The sequence below is a fragment of the Monodon monoceros genome, unplaced genomic scaffold (assembly GCF_005190385.1).
Source record: "Monodon monoceros isolate NGI ecotype Baffin Bay Population unplaced genomic scaffold, NGI_Narwhal_1 Super_Scaffold_13, whole genome shotgun sequence".
Classification (NCBI taxonomy): Eukaryota; Metazoa; Chordata; class Mammalia; order Artiodactyla; family Monodontidae; genus Monodon; species Monodon monoceros.
Window position 1 is genome coordinate 63,377,291 of NW_021703769.1, and position 17,455 is coordinate 63,394,745.

A 17,455-nucleotide genomic window follows, 5' to 3' on the forward strand; every position below is an offset into this window, starting at 1 on the left:
TTGACTTTCACGGAGCACTTACTTTTTTCATGTGTTCTTGAGAGAATATAGTCGCTCTATAGATTGCATAAAAGCATGCCGCTAAAACGGCCAGCACGATACAGTTCAAAAACAGTCTCAAAGAGTAAATCCGTATCGTTTCTTCTGAGGTCCTTTCTGCTATTTTCTGCCGTATTCTTTCTTCCTCCAGATCTGCCTGAGAACAAAAGAAAGCTCATTTGTGAGCACTGCGATGAAGGGATATTTAGGGGTGGAAACTGTGACTCACCGTCATACTCTCCCTCTCGATCTTTAAAGTTTCCTAAATATTCATCTCCCCCAGGGATACCCTCCTGGACCAAGCCCAACCAGTTTCCATGTCTCCTAAATGAAGGCAGACCTTCTATTTAAGATTGAAATTAGACTCCACAATAAATGTGGAAACAGAACTATAACCTATTCAGGACATTACCTATATGTTACTATTACCTATATGTTATTTCTTTAAACAAATAATACACTTCATTTGATTCCTTCCATCTCACTTCATTAAACTTTTGATATCATTGTCTCCTCCTTTTTTCAGTAGGTTTGATCAAGATGCTATTTGTTACTCCTTTTCTCCTGATTAATTTGGAAATTCCGCTTTTTCATATTCTCTCCACTCCACCTTATTATCATAGCATTCTTAGTCCTATTTCTTCTGGTTTAAGAGATGTTTATGACAGGTTCTCATCAAGCAGAAAAATAACCGTACAAACCAACAAGGACCTACTGTATAGGACAGGGAACTCTACTCAATATTCTGTGATAACCTGTATGAGAAAAGAATCTAAAAAAGAATGAATATATGTATATGTATAACTGAATCACTTCGCCACACACCTGAAAGTAACACAATATGGTAAATCAACTATACTCCAGTAAAATTAAAAAAAAAAAATAACAGTTTCCTTCAACTAGGATTAAAATAAGTTTTCTAAATTAAAACAAAATCAAAAAATAGTACAAGGTGATGGGGGAGAAGGGAAGATACCACCTCTTTTCCCAGCCCCAGTTCACCAGCTTCATGCTTGGGGCTAAGGTGATCAACCCCAGGAAGTGGTTCTCTGCAGAAAGCTCTTGAAAACTACATAGGGGCTACACAGCTAAGCACTGGGGACAGCCTGGCCCCCACCAGCTCCTTTGCAAGCTGTAACCCCACCTCCCGCCAAGAGAAACCTGAGTGGCACTCACTCGGAGCTCGTAGCGCAGGCTGCTGTGCTTCAGGTCCGCCATGCTGCGGCTGGTGATGCAGAAGTCCCAGCCCGCAAAGATCTTGTTGCAGTAACTCTGGAAGTGCTCCTCGCTCCGGATCAGATTACTTTTGAACCCTTCCACCGACCTGACCCCAAAACACGTTTATCGTTCTTATAAGACCAACAAAATACAGGCCCATGGATATGCTTTGTCAAAAATTTACAAGTTACACATAGCTGCATCTTCCACCCATTTTGACATGCTTGGTCAAGTTTTGGATCGTTCTAAATATGTGGCAGCTAACCAGGCATCTCATTGTTGAAAATCACTTCCTTTCATCCATTCAATGGCTTCTTTCACAGCTGGAATAAAATCCAAACTCTTTTAATACACCCTAGAGGTCCTGCGTGACCCTGCATGGCGCCATCTTTCCTCCCATAGGGCCACTCTGCTGCAATGACAAAGGCTTTTTTCCTATCCATAAACACACAAACCTCTCCTCCAGCCTCAGCGTCTTTGCACCTGCAGTTCCCTCTGCCCTCTCCTCTTCCCATGGCTGCCTCCTTCTTATCCCTCAGGTTTCACTCAAATATCCCCTCCACAGATTCCCCACCATCCCATCTAAAGTTGTGACTCCTGCTTCAAGTCAGTCTCTTTAATTTCCTTCACGGCAATAACCTAATCTCCAATCACCTCATTTATGTGTTTACTGCTTGTAGCCCCTTACCCTGACTAAATTTTAAACTCCTTGAGGGCAGGTACCCTGGCTGTCTTCCCACCTTTATATCCGGAATGCCTGGATATAAATATGGCCACTATCCATGGATACTGGATACATGGATACATGCATGAATAAATGACTTAAATAGTAAAATAACCAAATATTTAGCGAGCACCTGTTTTGGTCAGATGTCACCCTGTTGCACAAGTTCATAATCATTACTCATTCAAATGCTTTCCTGGAAAAAAATACACTCTGGCACTTGGCATAAAAACGTCAAATGCCACACACTCTGTAGACAAACCAGGGTATTTTTAGGATTTGCTACTCAGTTGTGAAGACAATAGAAATGAAAGGAATTATAGCAATCAGTTGTTCTGCCAAAGGTTCACAGCAAAGAATTTATGTCAGAACCAGCTGGGGTGCTTTTCCAAAATGCAGACTCCTGGGTGATTTCATATCCTGAGATTTTTAACTCAGTAGGTCTCATGGAGGGGGGGGTCCAGAAATATGCTATTTATAAAGCTCCATGGTGATTCTGAGGTCCCACCCCAATTGAATGGTCTGATTTAGACCAAACCTCCATTTTACAGGTGAGAAAGCTAAGATCTAGAGAAGGGAAAAAGTATTTCCCTAGATCCAAAGAGCTAGTGACAGAACTGGGGCTAGTACAATGTTTCAGTTAATCCTCCCAACAACCCTTCTAGGTGTGTGCATTTCACAGACAAATAAAATGAGGTTCACCGAGGTGAAGCCACATTTGAACCTTGGTCTCTCGACCCCTAAGTCCACCCCCATTGCCACCCTGTAGCGCTTCCTCCTCCCCGGGTAGGCCGCTCCCCATTACTTCACAGCCACCCTCCCTGCAGGCTTCCCCACGAAGCAGTCAAGGCCCGGAGGCGCAGAAGCTTGAGCAGGACCCGGAGGCGGCTTCACTGTTCAGCTGGTAAAGCTTGTTCTTCAGGGCCCCTTCCAAGGCCCCCGGAGCGCCTCTAGCAATGTGTTCCTATGGCCTTGTTTTGATTTTTTATCATTTACAAAAGATACTTTCATGTTCTTTGTCTTACAGATGGCCCCTCCATACGGTCTACACTGCCGGTCCATAAAACTTGGATCTGCCCTTGCCGTAAGCACACAACAGCAAAGCCAGAACCCCAATCAACCAACATTTCTTTACCGAGCATCTCTCAGCCCTCAAAATGAGCCACTGCTCCTCTTTGCCAGTATGCTGCCGGTTTCTGTGGGGGATGGACACACACCAGTTCATTTTCATCTCACAGATCCTGACTCAGGATACGAGTGCCCAGCTGGGCTCTGGGGTTTTCTCTGTGGTGGTGAACCCTGGTCTCCATGGAGGACAGACTCAGACACCAAAACCCTGGTCTCTTCTACACCTGTGGTAAGGAGCTTCACAGCCCCATGGCTTATAAGCACTGCCCGGCTCTCACAGGCACAATGAAGTGGGTAAGAGAGGTGCCCATCCAAGCATTCCCCTTGGGGCAGAGACAGTAAGCCGTCCATCAGGAATGGGTGGTTCTCCTTTCATAGTGTAGCGCTAGTGCTGGGAAGCGGCTGCCAGCCAAGGACAACATTTCCCAGCCTCCCTTTCAGTGAGCCGTGGTCATGTGACTAAGCTATAGCTGATGGAATGTGAGTGACGTTCTTCACTCTCAGGCTGGGCCCAGAAACACTTACCACGTGATACTCCTCCAAGGTGGTTTTCCCTTCCAGCCCTCAAGAGGAACAGCTTAAAAAGCCACATGCTGACGATGGCTGAGCTTCAGTCACCTTGAGTCCCAGCAGGACTGAGAAGGAGTCTTCCACACTAACCTGCGGCCCACTAAGAACTTCATGGGAGAAAGATTTACAACTTCTATCGTGTTGGGCCACTGTACTTCAGGGGATAGTTGTTTGTTAAAGTAATTTAAAGTAATTAATAATCCTCACTTTTCTTGGGAATTGGCACCTCCCACTAAAATGCCTGCCTACCACGTGAAATGCCACGTTCTCATATGACCCTAACCCACTGGCCACAACTGAAGGGTCAGAATTGAGTACCTGAATGAAGCAGAGCCAGCAAGTCTCTTCAAAGGATTTCTGAGCCTGTGACCCTGGGAGTACACATAAGGAAGCTGCCACCAGAAGAATCAGAGATGCAGGAGCCCTTGCTTTGGGTTGTTTTGAATCCATTCCTATATCCTTGTCCTTCCTGTAATATGGAGTTTCCTCCCTTCCTTGGTTCTCTCAGCCACTCAATTCCCCTTTAGCCCAGTTAGTCAGAGCTGGGTTTCTGCCACTCGCAACCCAGTAGAGACCTGGTTAGCATACATACCGGATCAAAGATAAGGTTGGTGGGACTTCCCTGGTGGCGCAGTGGTTGAGACTCTCAACCAATGGCAAGCGGACTCCGCTTGCCAATGCAGGGGACACGGGTTCGAGCCCTGGTCCGGGAAGATCCCACATGACGTGGAGCAGCTGGGCCCGTGAGCCACAACTACTGAGCCTGTGCTCTAGAGTCCACGAGCCACAACTACTGAGCCCACGTGCCACAACTACTGAAGCCCACGCACCTAGAGCCCATGCTCCGCAACAGGAGAAGCCACCACAACGGGAAGCCCACGCACCGCAACGAAGAGTAGTCCCCACTCGCCGCAACTAGAGAAAGCCTGTGCACAGCAACTAAGACCCAACGCAGCCAAATATAAATAAATAAATAATAAATTAAAAAAAATAAAGGGCTTAGGCTTGATAGATTTAAAAAAAAAAAAAGATAAGGTCGGCAGAATGGTACTGGCAAATGTGTTCACTGATGACTGACTGAAGACTCTGGGCTGCTACTCCAGCTCCCAGATGCTGCCTCCATCCTCCAGGTGTCCACAGCCTCCAACACACTCACAAACCTTTTTCCACAAAGCTCAGCCCTGCACTCTGCTCATCCTTTGGGCAATGGCTCTTGGAGTCCATGGACCTCCACGAGACTCCAGCCATCAAGAATAATTCAAAGAGAACACAATGACAAGATAAACTTTACCTTTTCACTATCCAAAGAAGGCTCAGGGCCAGGTAGGCAACTGTGCTTAACACATAAGCCAGAGGCAGATCATAGATGAAGTTCTGAAATTTCACCCCGTCAATGGTGTAATGTCCATAAAAGAGGCAGGTGTCCGCCAAGAAACCCTGGAACAAAGCCAAGGGCAGGAGGTCAGATTAGTGAGTTGACTGCAGGGAACCAGGAAGCCAGTCTCTGCCTCAAGGAACTCACATTCCAGTGTCACTGTTCATCCCTGAATTCCCCAGAGACTGGAAAAATTCCAGATTTGCAGCAACATGGATGCAACTAGAGATTACCATGCTAAGTGAAGTCAGACAGAGAAAGATAAATACCACATGATATCACATATGTGACATCTAAAATATGACACAAATGATCCTATTTATGAAACAGAAATAGAGTCGTGGACATAGAGAACAGACTGGTGGTTGCCAAGGAGGAGGAGGTTGGGAGAGGGACGGAGTGGAAGGCTGGGTTAGCAGATGCAAACTATTACATATAGAATAGATAAACAACAAGGTCCTACTGTATAGCACAGAGAACTATAGTCAACATCCTATGAAAAACCATAATGGAAAATATAAAAAAAAGGGCGTATACGTGTGTGTGTGTATATATATGTGTATATATATCTGAATCACTTTGCCCTACAGCAGTAATTAACACAGCACTGTAAATCAACTATACTTCAATTAAAAAATTAATTTAAAAAATAATTTAGACCAATTAAAAAAAAATCCAGAGATATATGGGGTGCTCAACTAGAGTTTGGGGAATAAAGCACAGATAAAGCCTGAGCATTAAAAATACACAGGGGGAGCTTCCCTGGTGGCGCAGCAGTGCCCTCTGTCCCACGTGCCGCGGAGCGGCTGGGCCCGTGAGCCATGGCCGCTGAGCCTGCGCGTCTGGAGCCTGTGCTCCACAGCGGGAGAGGCCACAGCAGTGAGAGGCCCGCGTACCGCAAAGAAAAAAAAAAAAAAAGAAGTCCATGTAAGTGCAGAAGAAAGGTTGAGAAAGATATGAACCATGGTGTTAAAGGATTGGTGGTCTCTGGGAAGAGGTAATTTTATTTTTTACTCTATAAGTCTTATATTTTTATGATAACCATGTATTCTTATACTGAGTACTTAAGTAAATTTTTAATAGAAAAACAAACATGTAGAAACAGAAGACTCCATCTTTTCTTTAACCCTCCTGAAGCTGGGGCACACAGGCCATAAAACTGTACAAAACATGTTTTTATTGCCCCAGGTTGGTGTCAGGACTGTCATCAATCTCTCCTACAAAATAAAGTTACATTACAGGACAAAGGTCCACTGGGCCTGGAAAATAATTTCTCTGATACGATCATGAGCTTGCCTCAATTGTGTCTTCAGCAAAGACAAGCCACTGCTTAATCTCTCTGGCCAGCTCCCTCTTGGGCCTATAATTAAAATTTATATGTGACATGATAAAGGTTATTAACTAAAACTACTATAGTAATCATATTACAATATATAAAGGTATCAAACCAACATGTACATCCTCAAATGTATACAGTGTTATATGTCAATCACATCTCAATTCAAAAAAAAAAACAGGTAAAAGATGTAAGCATGCTACTTACTTGCTATGTTGAGGACTGTTTTTCAGTGCATAAATGTGATACGCATACTGTAATGCATTAGTGAAGATTTTAAAAACAGGAAAAAAGATGGTTGTAAAAGTGCTACTTGCTCAATATGTTCAGAATACTTTTATTTTAGTCAATGCATGGGATGTCGATTCTGTAATGTGTGTAGAAAAGTTTTTAAAATTCAGCGTGAGAGAGAAGTTGTAAGACTGCTACAGACTTGCAACCCACATGGAGAACAGAACCCTGCTATTTCCATGAATGGATGTGACAGTCATTTTGTAATACATATAGAAATGTTTAAAAACACTTGTAAGAAATATGCTGAAGTGGTATTTGCTTGCTACATAGAGAACCCTGTTCAGCGAGTGGCTGTTTTGTTCACTCTATAAACATGAACAGAAGTGTTTAAAAACACATGAAAAATATGTGTAAGGCTGCTACTTGCTTGCGTGGGTGAGAACAGTGATATTACAGGGAATGTACATGATGGCCATTCTGTAATGCATGTAGAATGGTTTTAAAAACACATACTGAAAACAAATAAATTGAAATTAACAACAATAAAATTTAATTAAAATTCAGTTTCTTGGTCACATTAGCCATATTTCAAGTGCTTAAGAGTTAGTGGCTGTCGAATTTCACAGTACAGATCCAGAACATCTTAATCACTGTAGAAAATTCATTCTTTGGGGCAGGGCTGTTTTTTATCATGCATAGTTTATTGAACATTTATGATCAAGTGCATCTAAGTCTCCTGTGAAATCTTTCCTATAACGAAGAAGATCATGGTGTGTGGTGACCTGCGACAAGGAACTTCTCTCATGGGATGTGACCTAAAGAAATGGGGCTAACAGCAGTTCTGGGATTTGATCTCACTAGCATGTGACCTTGGGTGAGTCACAGGCTTTCTTTTCTCCTTGCATAGTTTGCAAGCTTCAGTTTTCTCATTTGTATAGTGGACATTTTAACACCCACCTGACGATTCCTCTCAGTTGTTCTGAGGAAAACATGAGATCAGAGATGTAAAATCCACTTTTTCAAAACCAAATGCAGTGGACGAATTCGATGCTTTCTATTTATCGATTCAGAAATGTTCAATAGCATGGCATTTTAATACCAGTAACTTTCAGAAAGATATTTTTATATACTTGTATTTTTTAAAACATCTAAAGGAGGGGTTCTCAACCTGGGATAATTTTGTTCCCCAGGAAACATCTGGCATGTCTGGAGACATGTTTGCTTGTCACAGCAGTGGGGCTGCTACTGGCATCTAGTGGATGGAGGCCAGGGATGCTGTAAACACCCTCCAGTGCACAGGACAGGCCCACAGCAAAGGAGTGTTGGGTCCAAGGTTGAGAAACCCTAGTCCTGAAGGCAGAGACACCGCTTTTCATAGCTGCAATCTTATTTGCTAAAAAAAAGTGGGATAAAAAAAATGAAAGCACACACACAAAAACATTTTTTAGAATAAAGAAGAATTAAAAACGTTTGGAACTACTATAGGAAGGATGAGATTAATTCTACTTTAGAGCAGCAGGTTAACCTGGGATTAATAGACTTTTATGTGTGTGCACAAGTGCGGTGTGTGCATGTGCACATGTAAGGGCATGTATGCACGTGTGTACCACGCACACCTGCGTGTGTAATTGCTGGGAAGAGAAGGCACAGCTTTCATCCAGGTGGTCTAGGATTACAATATGTTAAGGTCTTTCAATGTCAGAGAAGTTAAATAAATTCTATCTGGGTTTATTTTCGCAGAAACTTCTTTCTACAGGGGAACTCAGATCTTGTTGCAGGTCAATACGAAGGTGGCAGGAATCAGGAAAAGGCCAAGGGCTGAAAGTGACAAAATACATTTCCTGTATATCTTAGCAGGGGTGGATGAACATTATCCTTGCCGATAAGGTCACTGCAAATCCTGTTTTCTTTCACTGGTACTTGTGTCAACACTCGTTTTTGATTCTCACTGCAGACATTCAGGAACCTGGTCTTTAAATTAACCTATTTCAGTATTGAGGGTCCAAATCCAGAATTATGTTAAATACTTACAGTGCCAGAAAGCAAGTCTATGATATAACTGTAAAAGTAAATGAGTCCAGAACTACTTATTGGATACACTGTGCATTGAATATCTGTAAAAAACAAAAACAAGAACATCAGTGGAAATAGCTTCAGTCTCTATAACTTGTCTATCATAATTTGTGTATATATGCTTGTATATGTATATACATTTAGATGTCATATACAATTATATATGGATATGTTTGTGAATCTGTGATTTTCTATTTGCAATCTAAACGCCAGTGCACCAAGTACAGTACCATTTTCCCCTTTCACTATTCTCTAAATACCTGGGGATATGTGTTTTTTCTATACGTTTCGTATATGGGTCTACTAACAGCACAGGCTTTCTGATTGTATTGGTATTTTACGTTTTGGCGTTCATGTTTGCACATGTTTTGGAAGATGTGGTCGATATAATTATTATTCCATTTTAAGCACATCCAGTTTTAAAAGATCTCTACACGTGTGTAAATTAACAAGCAGTTTCACTTAAAAAAAAACATATGTTTACCTACATATAATTGACCAAGAAAATTTTTGAACAGCAATTTTAGTGACACTACATTATGCTTGAACAACTAATTCACTTCCTCTGTATCAGCTATTGCTGTGTAACAGCCTTAAAGTCTCAAATGATTTAACCTCCAAACATTTATTTTCTCCTTCATGGATCTACAGTTTGAGTTCACTCAGCTGATTCAGGCTAAGCCAGGATGGACACCAGGCTCCCAGTTGGGCTGAGGTCTGCTCTACATGATTTCACTCTGGGACCAGACTGGAGAGGCAGTGGTTACCTGGGGGGGATGCTCTCCTCATGGCTCTTCTCATAAGGCAGGCCAACCACATAAAGCCATTTCAAACTAATACTCCACTAGACAAAAGAAGTCACATGGCCAAGAGCAATATCAATGGGGGCACAAAGTATTCTCTGCTCACAGTGGGAAGCTTTGCAAAGTTACAATTACAGGGAGTGACAAACTGGGGAAAATAATCCAATGTACCACCCCTTCTCTGGACCTTAGTTTCCCCTTTGTTAAAATAAGAGAGCTGAACCAGTTCCTCCAAGGCCAATTCCAGCTCTGCCATTTTATAATTCTAACGTGTGTGTTCACTTATTCATTCAACAAACACTTCTTAATTACTATGCACCAGGTACATGCTGGAGATAAAATAATGAGTAAGAAATAGTTCCTGCCTTTGAAAAGCTCACCATCAAGTGGTAGAAACGATCATTAGGAGTTAGGTGTATATAAGGTGGTCAAATGGTTGTATGAACACAGTATTAGAGGCAAAGAGGAGGGAGACAGTCACTATTTGGAGCAGAGTCAGGAAGATGGAAAGAGACAGCTGCCACTCTGCTCCTCACTCACTGTCCTCAAGCCTAGAGGTCGGCAAACTATGGCCCTTGTGCCAAATCTGGCCAGCTGCCATTTTTTGTTAATACCGTGTTATCGGAACACAGCTATGCCCATTTGGGACGTTTCTCCGTGGTCACTTTTGTGCCACAACGGCAGTACTGAATAGTTGCAACAGAGACCATATGGCCTGCCAAGCCTAAAATATTGACTATCTGGCCCTTTCCAGGAACGTGTCCACCAGCCACACCTGGCTTTTCATTTCTCTAATATGCTGAGTTATTCCCAGCTCTGAACCTTTGCAGATGCTGTTCCTCTGCATGAAGAAGCTTCCCCGAGCTCTCCAACAGCTGCCTTCTCCTTGTCCTCCTGGGCTCGCCTGACATATCCCTGCCTTCACAGAGGGCTTGGGGCACCCCTCAGCCTCCAGTGTCCTGATGTCTGACCTCTCAGCACCTTATCCTTTCCCCTCCCCCAGAGGCAAATTCATAGCTTATATACCTCTTCGTGTGGTCCCTTCCTAACGTCCATCCTCTGCTATAGTGCAGTACCCTGTGGCGGTCCCTGCTGTAGCCCCAGGGCCTGGCTCAGGGCCCAGCACACAGCAGGTGCTCAATAAACACTTGTTGAAGGAATGGAGAAGGGAAGTGAGAAGAGGAAGAAAGGGACATCTGACCCTTACCTTAAGGGACAAAGTTTACTAGGTAAGCCAAAAAAAACAAGCATGTGCAGGAGGACGATGCAGTCAGAGGAAATAATAAGGAAAGAGAAGAGATGCGTGGTGTCCACGCTCAGAGTCCAGCTTCATTTCCTCCAAGAGCGTGGCCTCCCTCCGCCCAAGGCCCTGCTCATGGCCAAAGGGAGAAGTGAACAGGCAGTGGTGTCTAGTGAGACAGAATAGCATTCAGTTCTTCTAGAAAGAAATAATACTAAAAAAAAAAAAAAAAGCTGCATTTATTGAGCACGTTCCATGGGCAAAGCACTGTATTATCTTATTTAATATTCATTTAAAAATTATGAGTATTGCTTAATCATTACTTATACTTAAGTTTTCTGTATTAAGTAATATAGAATTTATACTATTGTTTTCAATTATTTATACTTTAAATAATAAGTATTTATCATCTTTTAATGAGCTAAGTATTAAATAGTGTAGTACAACATTATTTGAATAATGAAACAATTGTTTCACTAGTTAAATCATCACCTTCATTCTACGGATAAGGAAAATGAGGCTCACAAAATCTAATCAACTAACAGAGCTGGGCCTTGAAACCGAACCCAGGGTTTTCACACAGCAGCAGGAAATATTTATCTGTGACATGGACATATTAGAAAATGAGAATGCAGCAGCAGGCATGCAGTAGGCACTCAAAGTCAGCGTTTCCACGTTATTCTTATTTGATTTTTAAGTGTAATAGAATTAAAACAAAAACAAATATGATGAGGAGGAATGTTTAGAGCCACAGAAGTGACTGCAGACGGGGCATTCTTCTGGGGAAAGGAGTCATGTGATAGAAGCAGGAGGTTTCCACTTCCAGCTCCTAGCACAGAGCCTGGTACTAGAGGGTGGTAAATAAACATCTCTGGAATGACAGAAATTATCCCCATTTGAAAAAACAGGATGCCCAGACCTGACTTACACTGAGAATTCAGTAAGAAAACACAGGTCCATTACCTGCCATAGCATCTGGCAGATGACTGATGTTTAATAAACAGCAGCCTGAGCATCACCATTATCGGAGATAAAAGCCTTGAAATAAAAGCGTCACTGGAGTCGACTGTATTATGTTTACTAAATAGTCCACTTCCCCACCCCCCATTGCTTCTCCCAAACGCCTTGCTGAACCCAGGAGTGGCGAGTGACTTGCACTGGCTAGTAAGGTGTGGCGAAAAGGATGTGTGTCATCTCCAGGCAGAAGCATTAGAAGCCAGCACGTGTTTGCCATGGCTCTTTTTCCTTTGGACATCGTGACTGTCAATGGTGCAGAGAGAGGCTGCTCCCTCAGCTTGGGCTCCAGAGTGAAGACAACATGGAACAAAGCCACCACCAAACACTGATGGACATACAGTGTGAGCAAGAAAGAAACGTTTGTGGTTACTGGGCGTTGAGTTATGGGGTCATTTGTTTCTGCAGCATAACCTAGCCTATCCTGACTAATACAGTCACCCAAGACTTAGATTATAAAGATTGCTAGAGAAAGAAGCATTGTAGCTAGGTACACAATGAAAAGAACACTCCTCATGGCAAACCAGGAGGCCTTACACTCACCCGCGCCTTTGGATGGAATGAGCACAAAGCTGCTGTTGGTGATCTTGTATCTGGTGAGCAAGACTGGGAGCAAAACCAGCATAAAGATGATCAGAAATATCACCAAATTCAGCAATACCAGGAACCGTAAGAAGGAGAAGTAGGACTGAATTCCAGTGCCGAATTTCCCTGGAAAAAAGAAATCCAGACATCACTGACCAGGAGTATTGATACAATACCCACTGTAGGTTCAATCAGCCACAGAGGGCTGAACTGAAATTGGAGGCTCTTAGTGGGGGAGGGAGGAAGAATAATTTCAAGGCTCTTAAGTTTAAACTTTCACATGTAAATCTACAATCACTCTTAAATCAATAATGTGAGATGGTGTGAGAGAGGGCTCAATATTTTCTCATAGGAATATCTAATGGACTCAGCACCATTTATTGAAAAGGCTATCCTTTCCCTAGTTAATTGCAGTAGTGCTTTTGTAATTGACTATATATTTATGGACCTGTTTCTGAATTCTCTCTTCTGTTCTATGGGTCTATTTGTCTATCTTTGCACCAATACCAGGACTGTCTCATTATTGCAGATACAATAATACTTGATATATGGTGCTCTAAGTCTTTAGGCTTTCTTCTTCCTCAGGCATCCTTGGTCCTCTGCATTTCTATATAAATTTTAGAATCAGCATATTCATTTTCACACATACACACATGCATGCATGTGCAAAATGTGCTGAGATTCTGACTGGGATTACATGGAATATATAGGTCAGTTTGAGAACAAGTGACATCTTTACAATATTGAGTCTCTGATCCATGAACATGGTATATTTAGGTTCTTTAATTTCTCTCAACAATATTTTATAGTTTTCTGTGCAGAATTATTTCACATAGTTCTTTAGATGTATTCCTAGGTGCAATGATACTACTGTATAGCTTATTTTTTAAATGTTTGTTGCTGGTATATAGAAATACAGTTGGTTTTATATATAGATCTTATATCTAGCAACCTTGCCAAATATACCTCAGTTCTAATAGTTTGTCTTTTTTGTTTTCTACAAATAAATCATGTCATCTGCAAAAAAAAAGAGACAACTTATTTCTTCCTTTCTGGTCATTGACCCTTTTTTTCCCATCATTGTACATTGGCTAGGACTTCCAGGACAATGCTGAAGAGAATCTGTGATAATTAGAAGTCTTTTCCTCATTCTCAATCTTAGAAGAAAAGCTTTCAATATTTCACCATTAAGTATGATGTGTGCTTTACAATGTTTATAGATATTTTTTCCCAGATTAAGAAAGCTCCTGGGAATTCCCTGGCGGTCCAGTGGTTAGGACTTAGCTCTTTCACATTGTGGTGACCTGGGTTCAATCCCTGGTTGGGGAACTAAGATCCCACAAGCCACACAGTGTGGTCAAAAAAAAAAAAAAAAAGAAGTTTCCCATCTATTTCTTATTTGCTGAGAATGAGAACTGAATTTTACCAATGCTTTTTCTGCATCGGTTGGGTTAATCGTATAATTTTTTTCCTTTATTCTGTTAAGGCAGTGAATTACATTCATTGATTTTTCAAACAGAAAACAAACCTTCCACCAAACAATGATTAAATTACTAAAGACAGACAGAAAGCACTCAAAGAATAAGGATGTCTGCTTGTTCTTGGTGCGGGCAAAGAACTTATATTCTGAGACTGAAGATGTGTGACCCACAATCTTTTCTTCTCTCCTTGACAGAGGTAAGGAGCTTAACTATCAATCCTTCACTTCCTGCCAGATGAGTACCTAGTCAGCCAAGAAATCACAGGACTGGAGTCACTGAAGAGAAAATCAAGGGCCCAGTTCCATGGGGAGAAACTACCTTCCAACACATAAGCCACTTTATGAATGAAGATCTCCATAAAAGCCACCACTTAACAAGAGAGGAATCTGGGCATGGTGGCTAAAACCTTGGGTTCTGAAGCTTGACTGCCTGGGTTCAAATTCTGGGTCTGCCTTGTTCTAGCCAATGAACTTGGGCAAGTATTTTAATCTCTCTGAACCATGCAAATGATAAATGCCTATGTGGAAAATGGGTTCTTGTGAGGATCAACTGAGATCATATGAGTAAAATGTTGAACACAATGCCCAGTTCACAGTGAAGGCTCAATAAAGGTTAGCTTTTATTATTTTTTGCTCCAAAGATGATGTTCACTTAAACTTCTAAAGTGGATGGTTGAAGTTCTAAGTTTCTAATGAATCCCCCCTGGAAATAAGTTTACATTCTCCCAATAAAACAACTAAAAAAGTTCATTGAATAGATTACCACTGGTATTTTATAGGTTTTAAAATAGTAATAATGGGGGCAATAAATTTTTTCACATATCCTGCCATGTTCTTTACAAACATCACAAAATTTCCATTTCAGCAGTTTTGAGGGGAAGCTTGTAAATTGTTTTGCTTTCTAGTAGAAACCAGGTAATCCTAAAAGGTATTTTCCCCCTGGCTCAGTTATGCCACCCAAATGTTTAATTTTTTTTTTCTGATTTTACATTTTGTCATAACTTCCAATTTTTGTATACCTGCTGTGGACTGAATTGTATATTGTTCCCCCCACCCCCTGCAAATTCATATGTTGGAACTCAAACCCTCAGTGTGATGGTATCTGGAAACAGGCCTTGGGGAGGTAACATGGTTAAGGTAAGGTCAGGAAAGTGGGGCCCTCATGATGGGTTAGTCCCCTTAGAAGAAAAAGCAACAAAGCATGCTCTCTCTCCCTAAGCACACACAAAGAGGAGGTCATTTGAGGACAGAGTGACAAGGTGGCCGGATATCAAACTTCCAGTCTCCAGGACTGTGAGAAAATAAATTTCTATTCTTTAAGTCAACCAGTCTATGGATTTTGTTATGACAGGCATACCTTTTATTGTGCTTTGCTTTATTGCGCTTTACAGATATTTTGTTTTTCATACATTGAAGGTTTGTGGCAACCCTACATCAAGCAAGTGCATCAGCACCATTTTTCCAGAGCATTTGCTCACTTCCTGTCTCTGTGCCGCATTTTGGTAATTCTCGCAATACTTCAAACCCTCCACCAGCAGAAAGATTACAACTCACGAAGGCTCAGATGATGGTTAGCATTTTTTAGCAATAAAGTACTTTTTAATTAAGGTATGTACACTATTTTTTAGACATAATGCTATTGCACACTTAATAGACTACAGTATTGTGCAAACACAACTTTTATACGCACTGGGAAACCAAAAAATTCGTGTGACTCACTTTATTGCGGTAGTCTGGAACCAAACCCTCAATATCTCCTAGGTGTGCCTGTACTTCATCCCAATTCTCACCATTACGGGAAAGTAGGATTATTAATATTTTCAGGGCTATGGGTGTCTTTGGCAGTCTGATGAGGCTTATTGAGCCCCATCTTGGAATAACATTTTTAAACGCACAAAATACAAATGGTCATATGATGATCAAAACATTATTGTATAAACTAAATTTGTGATAGATTAATACATGAGCATTTTCATTAACATATTAAATAACAAGATCTAGTGGCAGATCTAATCACTGCTGTAATTTCAAAGTCGGGGTGAGCGTAGATGCTATTCCCAGACAACTGCAACAACTGGAAGGGACAGGAAGACATCTGTGATGTTCCTGGTGACGAAGACACAGGCTCTATTAATCCTAACTGTGGCTAGTTGCTCGCGTTCATCACGGAAGGAAATGCTACGTTTCAGCTGGGGGGTGAGTGAAAACAAAGCTGTCCTTTCCTCAGGCGCAGGAGACTTCTACGAGGAACACGTGCAGTGTGGGGTGTGGTACCTTCTATGCTGCGAATGTCCTTCCGCCACAGCTCCAGGTGGGTTGTCATCTCGCGAGCCTTCTCTATGAACCTCTCCCAAGACTTGCTGCTACACCGTTTCCACTGGTCCCACTCAGATAAGTACTTCATTTGGGTCTCCTGAATGTCCCTGCATTGAGAAACAAGCATGACAATGACAAGGCAGGGTCATCAACCTCAGCACCAAATAAAACCCCAGCCGAGAGGATGTGGAAAACCTGGAGCCCTCATGCACTCCTGGTGGGAATGGAAAATGGTGTGGCCACTAGGAAGAAGTTCAGCAGTTCCTCAGAAAGTTAAACGCAGAATTACCATATGACCCGGCAATTCCACTCGTAGGTAGATACTCCAAAAGAATTGAAAACAGGGTCTCAAACAAAAACTTGTACACAAATGTTCAACGCAGCATTAATCACAACAGGCAAAATGTGTCAACAACCCAAATCTCCATCAAAGGATAAATAAACTGTGCTATATCCACACAGTAGAATATTATTCAGCCACAAAAAGGAAGGAAGTACTGATACATTCTACAACTTACATGAACCTTGAAAACATGATGTTAAGTGAAAGAAGTCAGACACACGGATGATTCCATGTATATGAAATGTCCAGAATGGCAAATCTATAGAGACGGAGAGTAGATTAATGGCTGGCAGGTGCTGGGGGGAAGGGGAACAGAGTGACTACAGACAACGATGAGGCTTTGGGGGTTGCAGAGCCACAGATGGAAGCAGCCTGGGTCCCTGAGTGACTGCAAAGTTCCCCCTTGACCTCAACCCAGGACATTTATGGGAGCAAGAAATAAACTTCTAATACACTGAGATTTTACCTGTGTGGGTATCTTTGTCACAGCAGCTTAGCTTATCCTAAGTAATAAACTTTTAATTATGTGAACTCTTCAGGAAATGCATTCCATGCATAAAAAGCACCCCTTCCCAAAACATACACTATATGCCTTCCAGATGGCTGCTGGACAAACCTTAGTCTCCGCTTCTCAGAGATGTTCAGTGCGTATTTCCGAATGGATTGGTTGTCAAGGTTTTCAGTGATTTCTCCCTCCAACTGGGAGCTGTAAGAGTCTGTTGGCTTCAGCAAAGTGCCACTTTGCTTGTCCCGGGAAAGGACGGTCGTCCTCTTGCGAGCAATAGACCGGTAGCTTGGCAATTCTTGAAGGAAAGTCACAGGTGGAGAAGAAAAGCAACTGGAGTCCAAAGAGAGGCTCTCTGGGTAAGAAAGAAGAAAACCACCATTCACCCCAGTGAACTTGGGGACCAAAACCCAAAACTTATGTAGAAGACTTAGATCTCAGAGACCCTAACTAAACCTCACAGTCAGGAGCC

At 42.1% G+C, this 17,455-nt stretch overlaps 1 protein-coding gene across 1 annotated transcript in view; it reads right to left on the minus strand.

Moving 5' to 3' along the window:
- TMC7 (transmembrane channel like 7) overlaps positions 1-17,455 on the minus strand; it is a 49,166-nt gene that overhangs the window by 16,181 nt on the left and 15,530 nt on the right. The window contains 7 exon segments of the mRNA XM_029220956.1: positions 23-196; positions 1,216-1,363; positions 4,971-5,116; positions 8,656-8,738; positions 12,298-12,465; positions 16,094-16,242; positions 17,095-17,338. Coding sequence (XP_029076789.1) covers positions 23-196; positions 1,216-1,363; positions 4,971-5,116; positions 8,656-8,738; positions 12,298-12,465; positions 16,094-16,242; positions 17,095-17,338 — 1,112 coding nt within the window.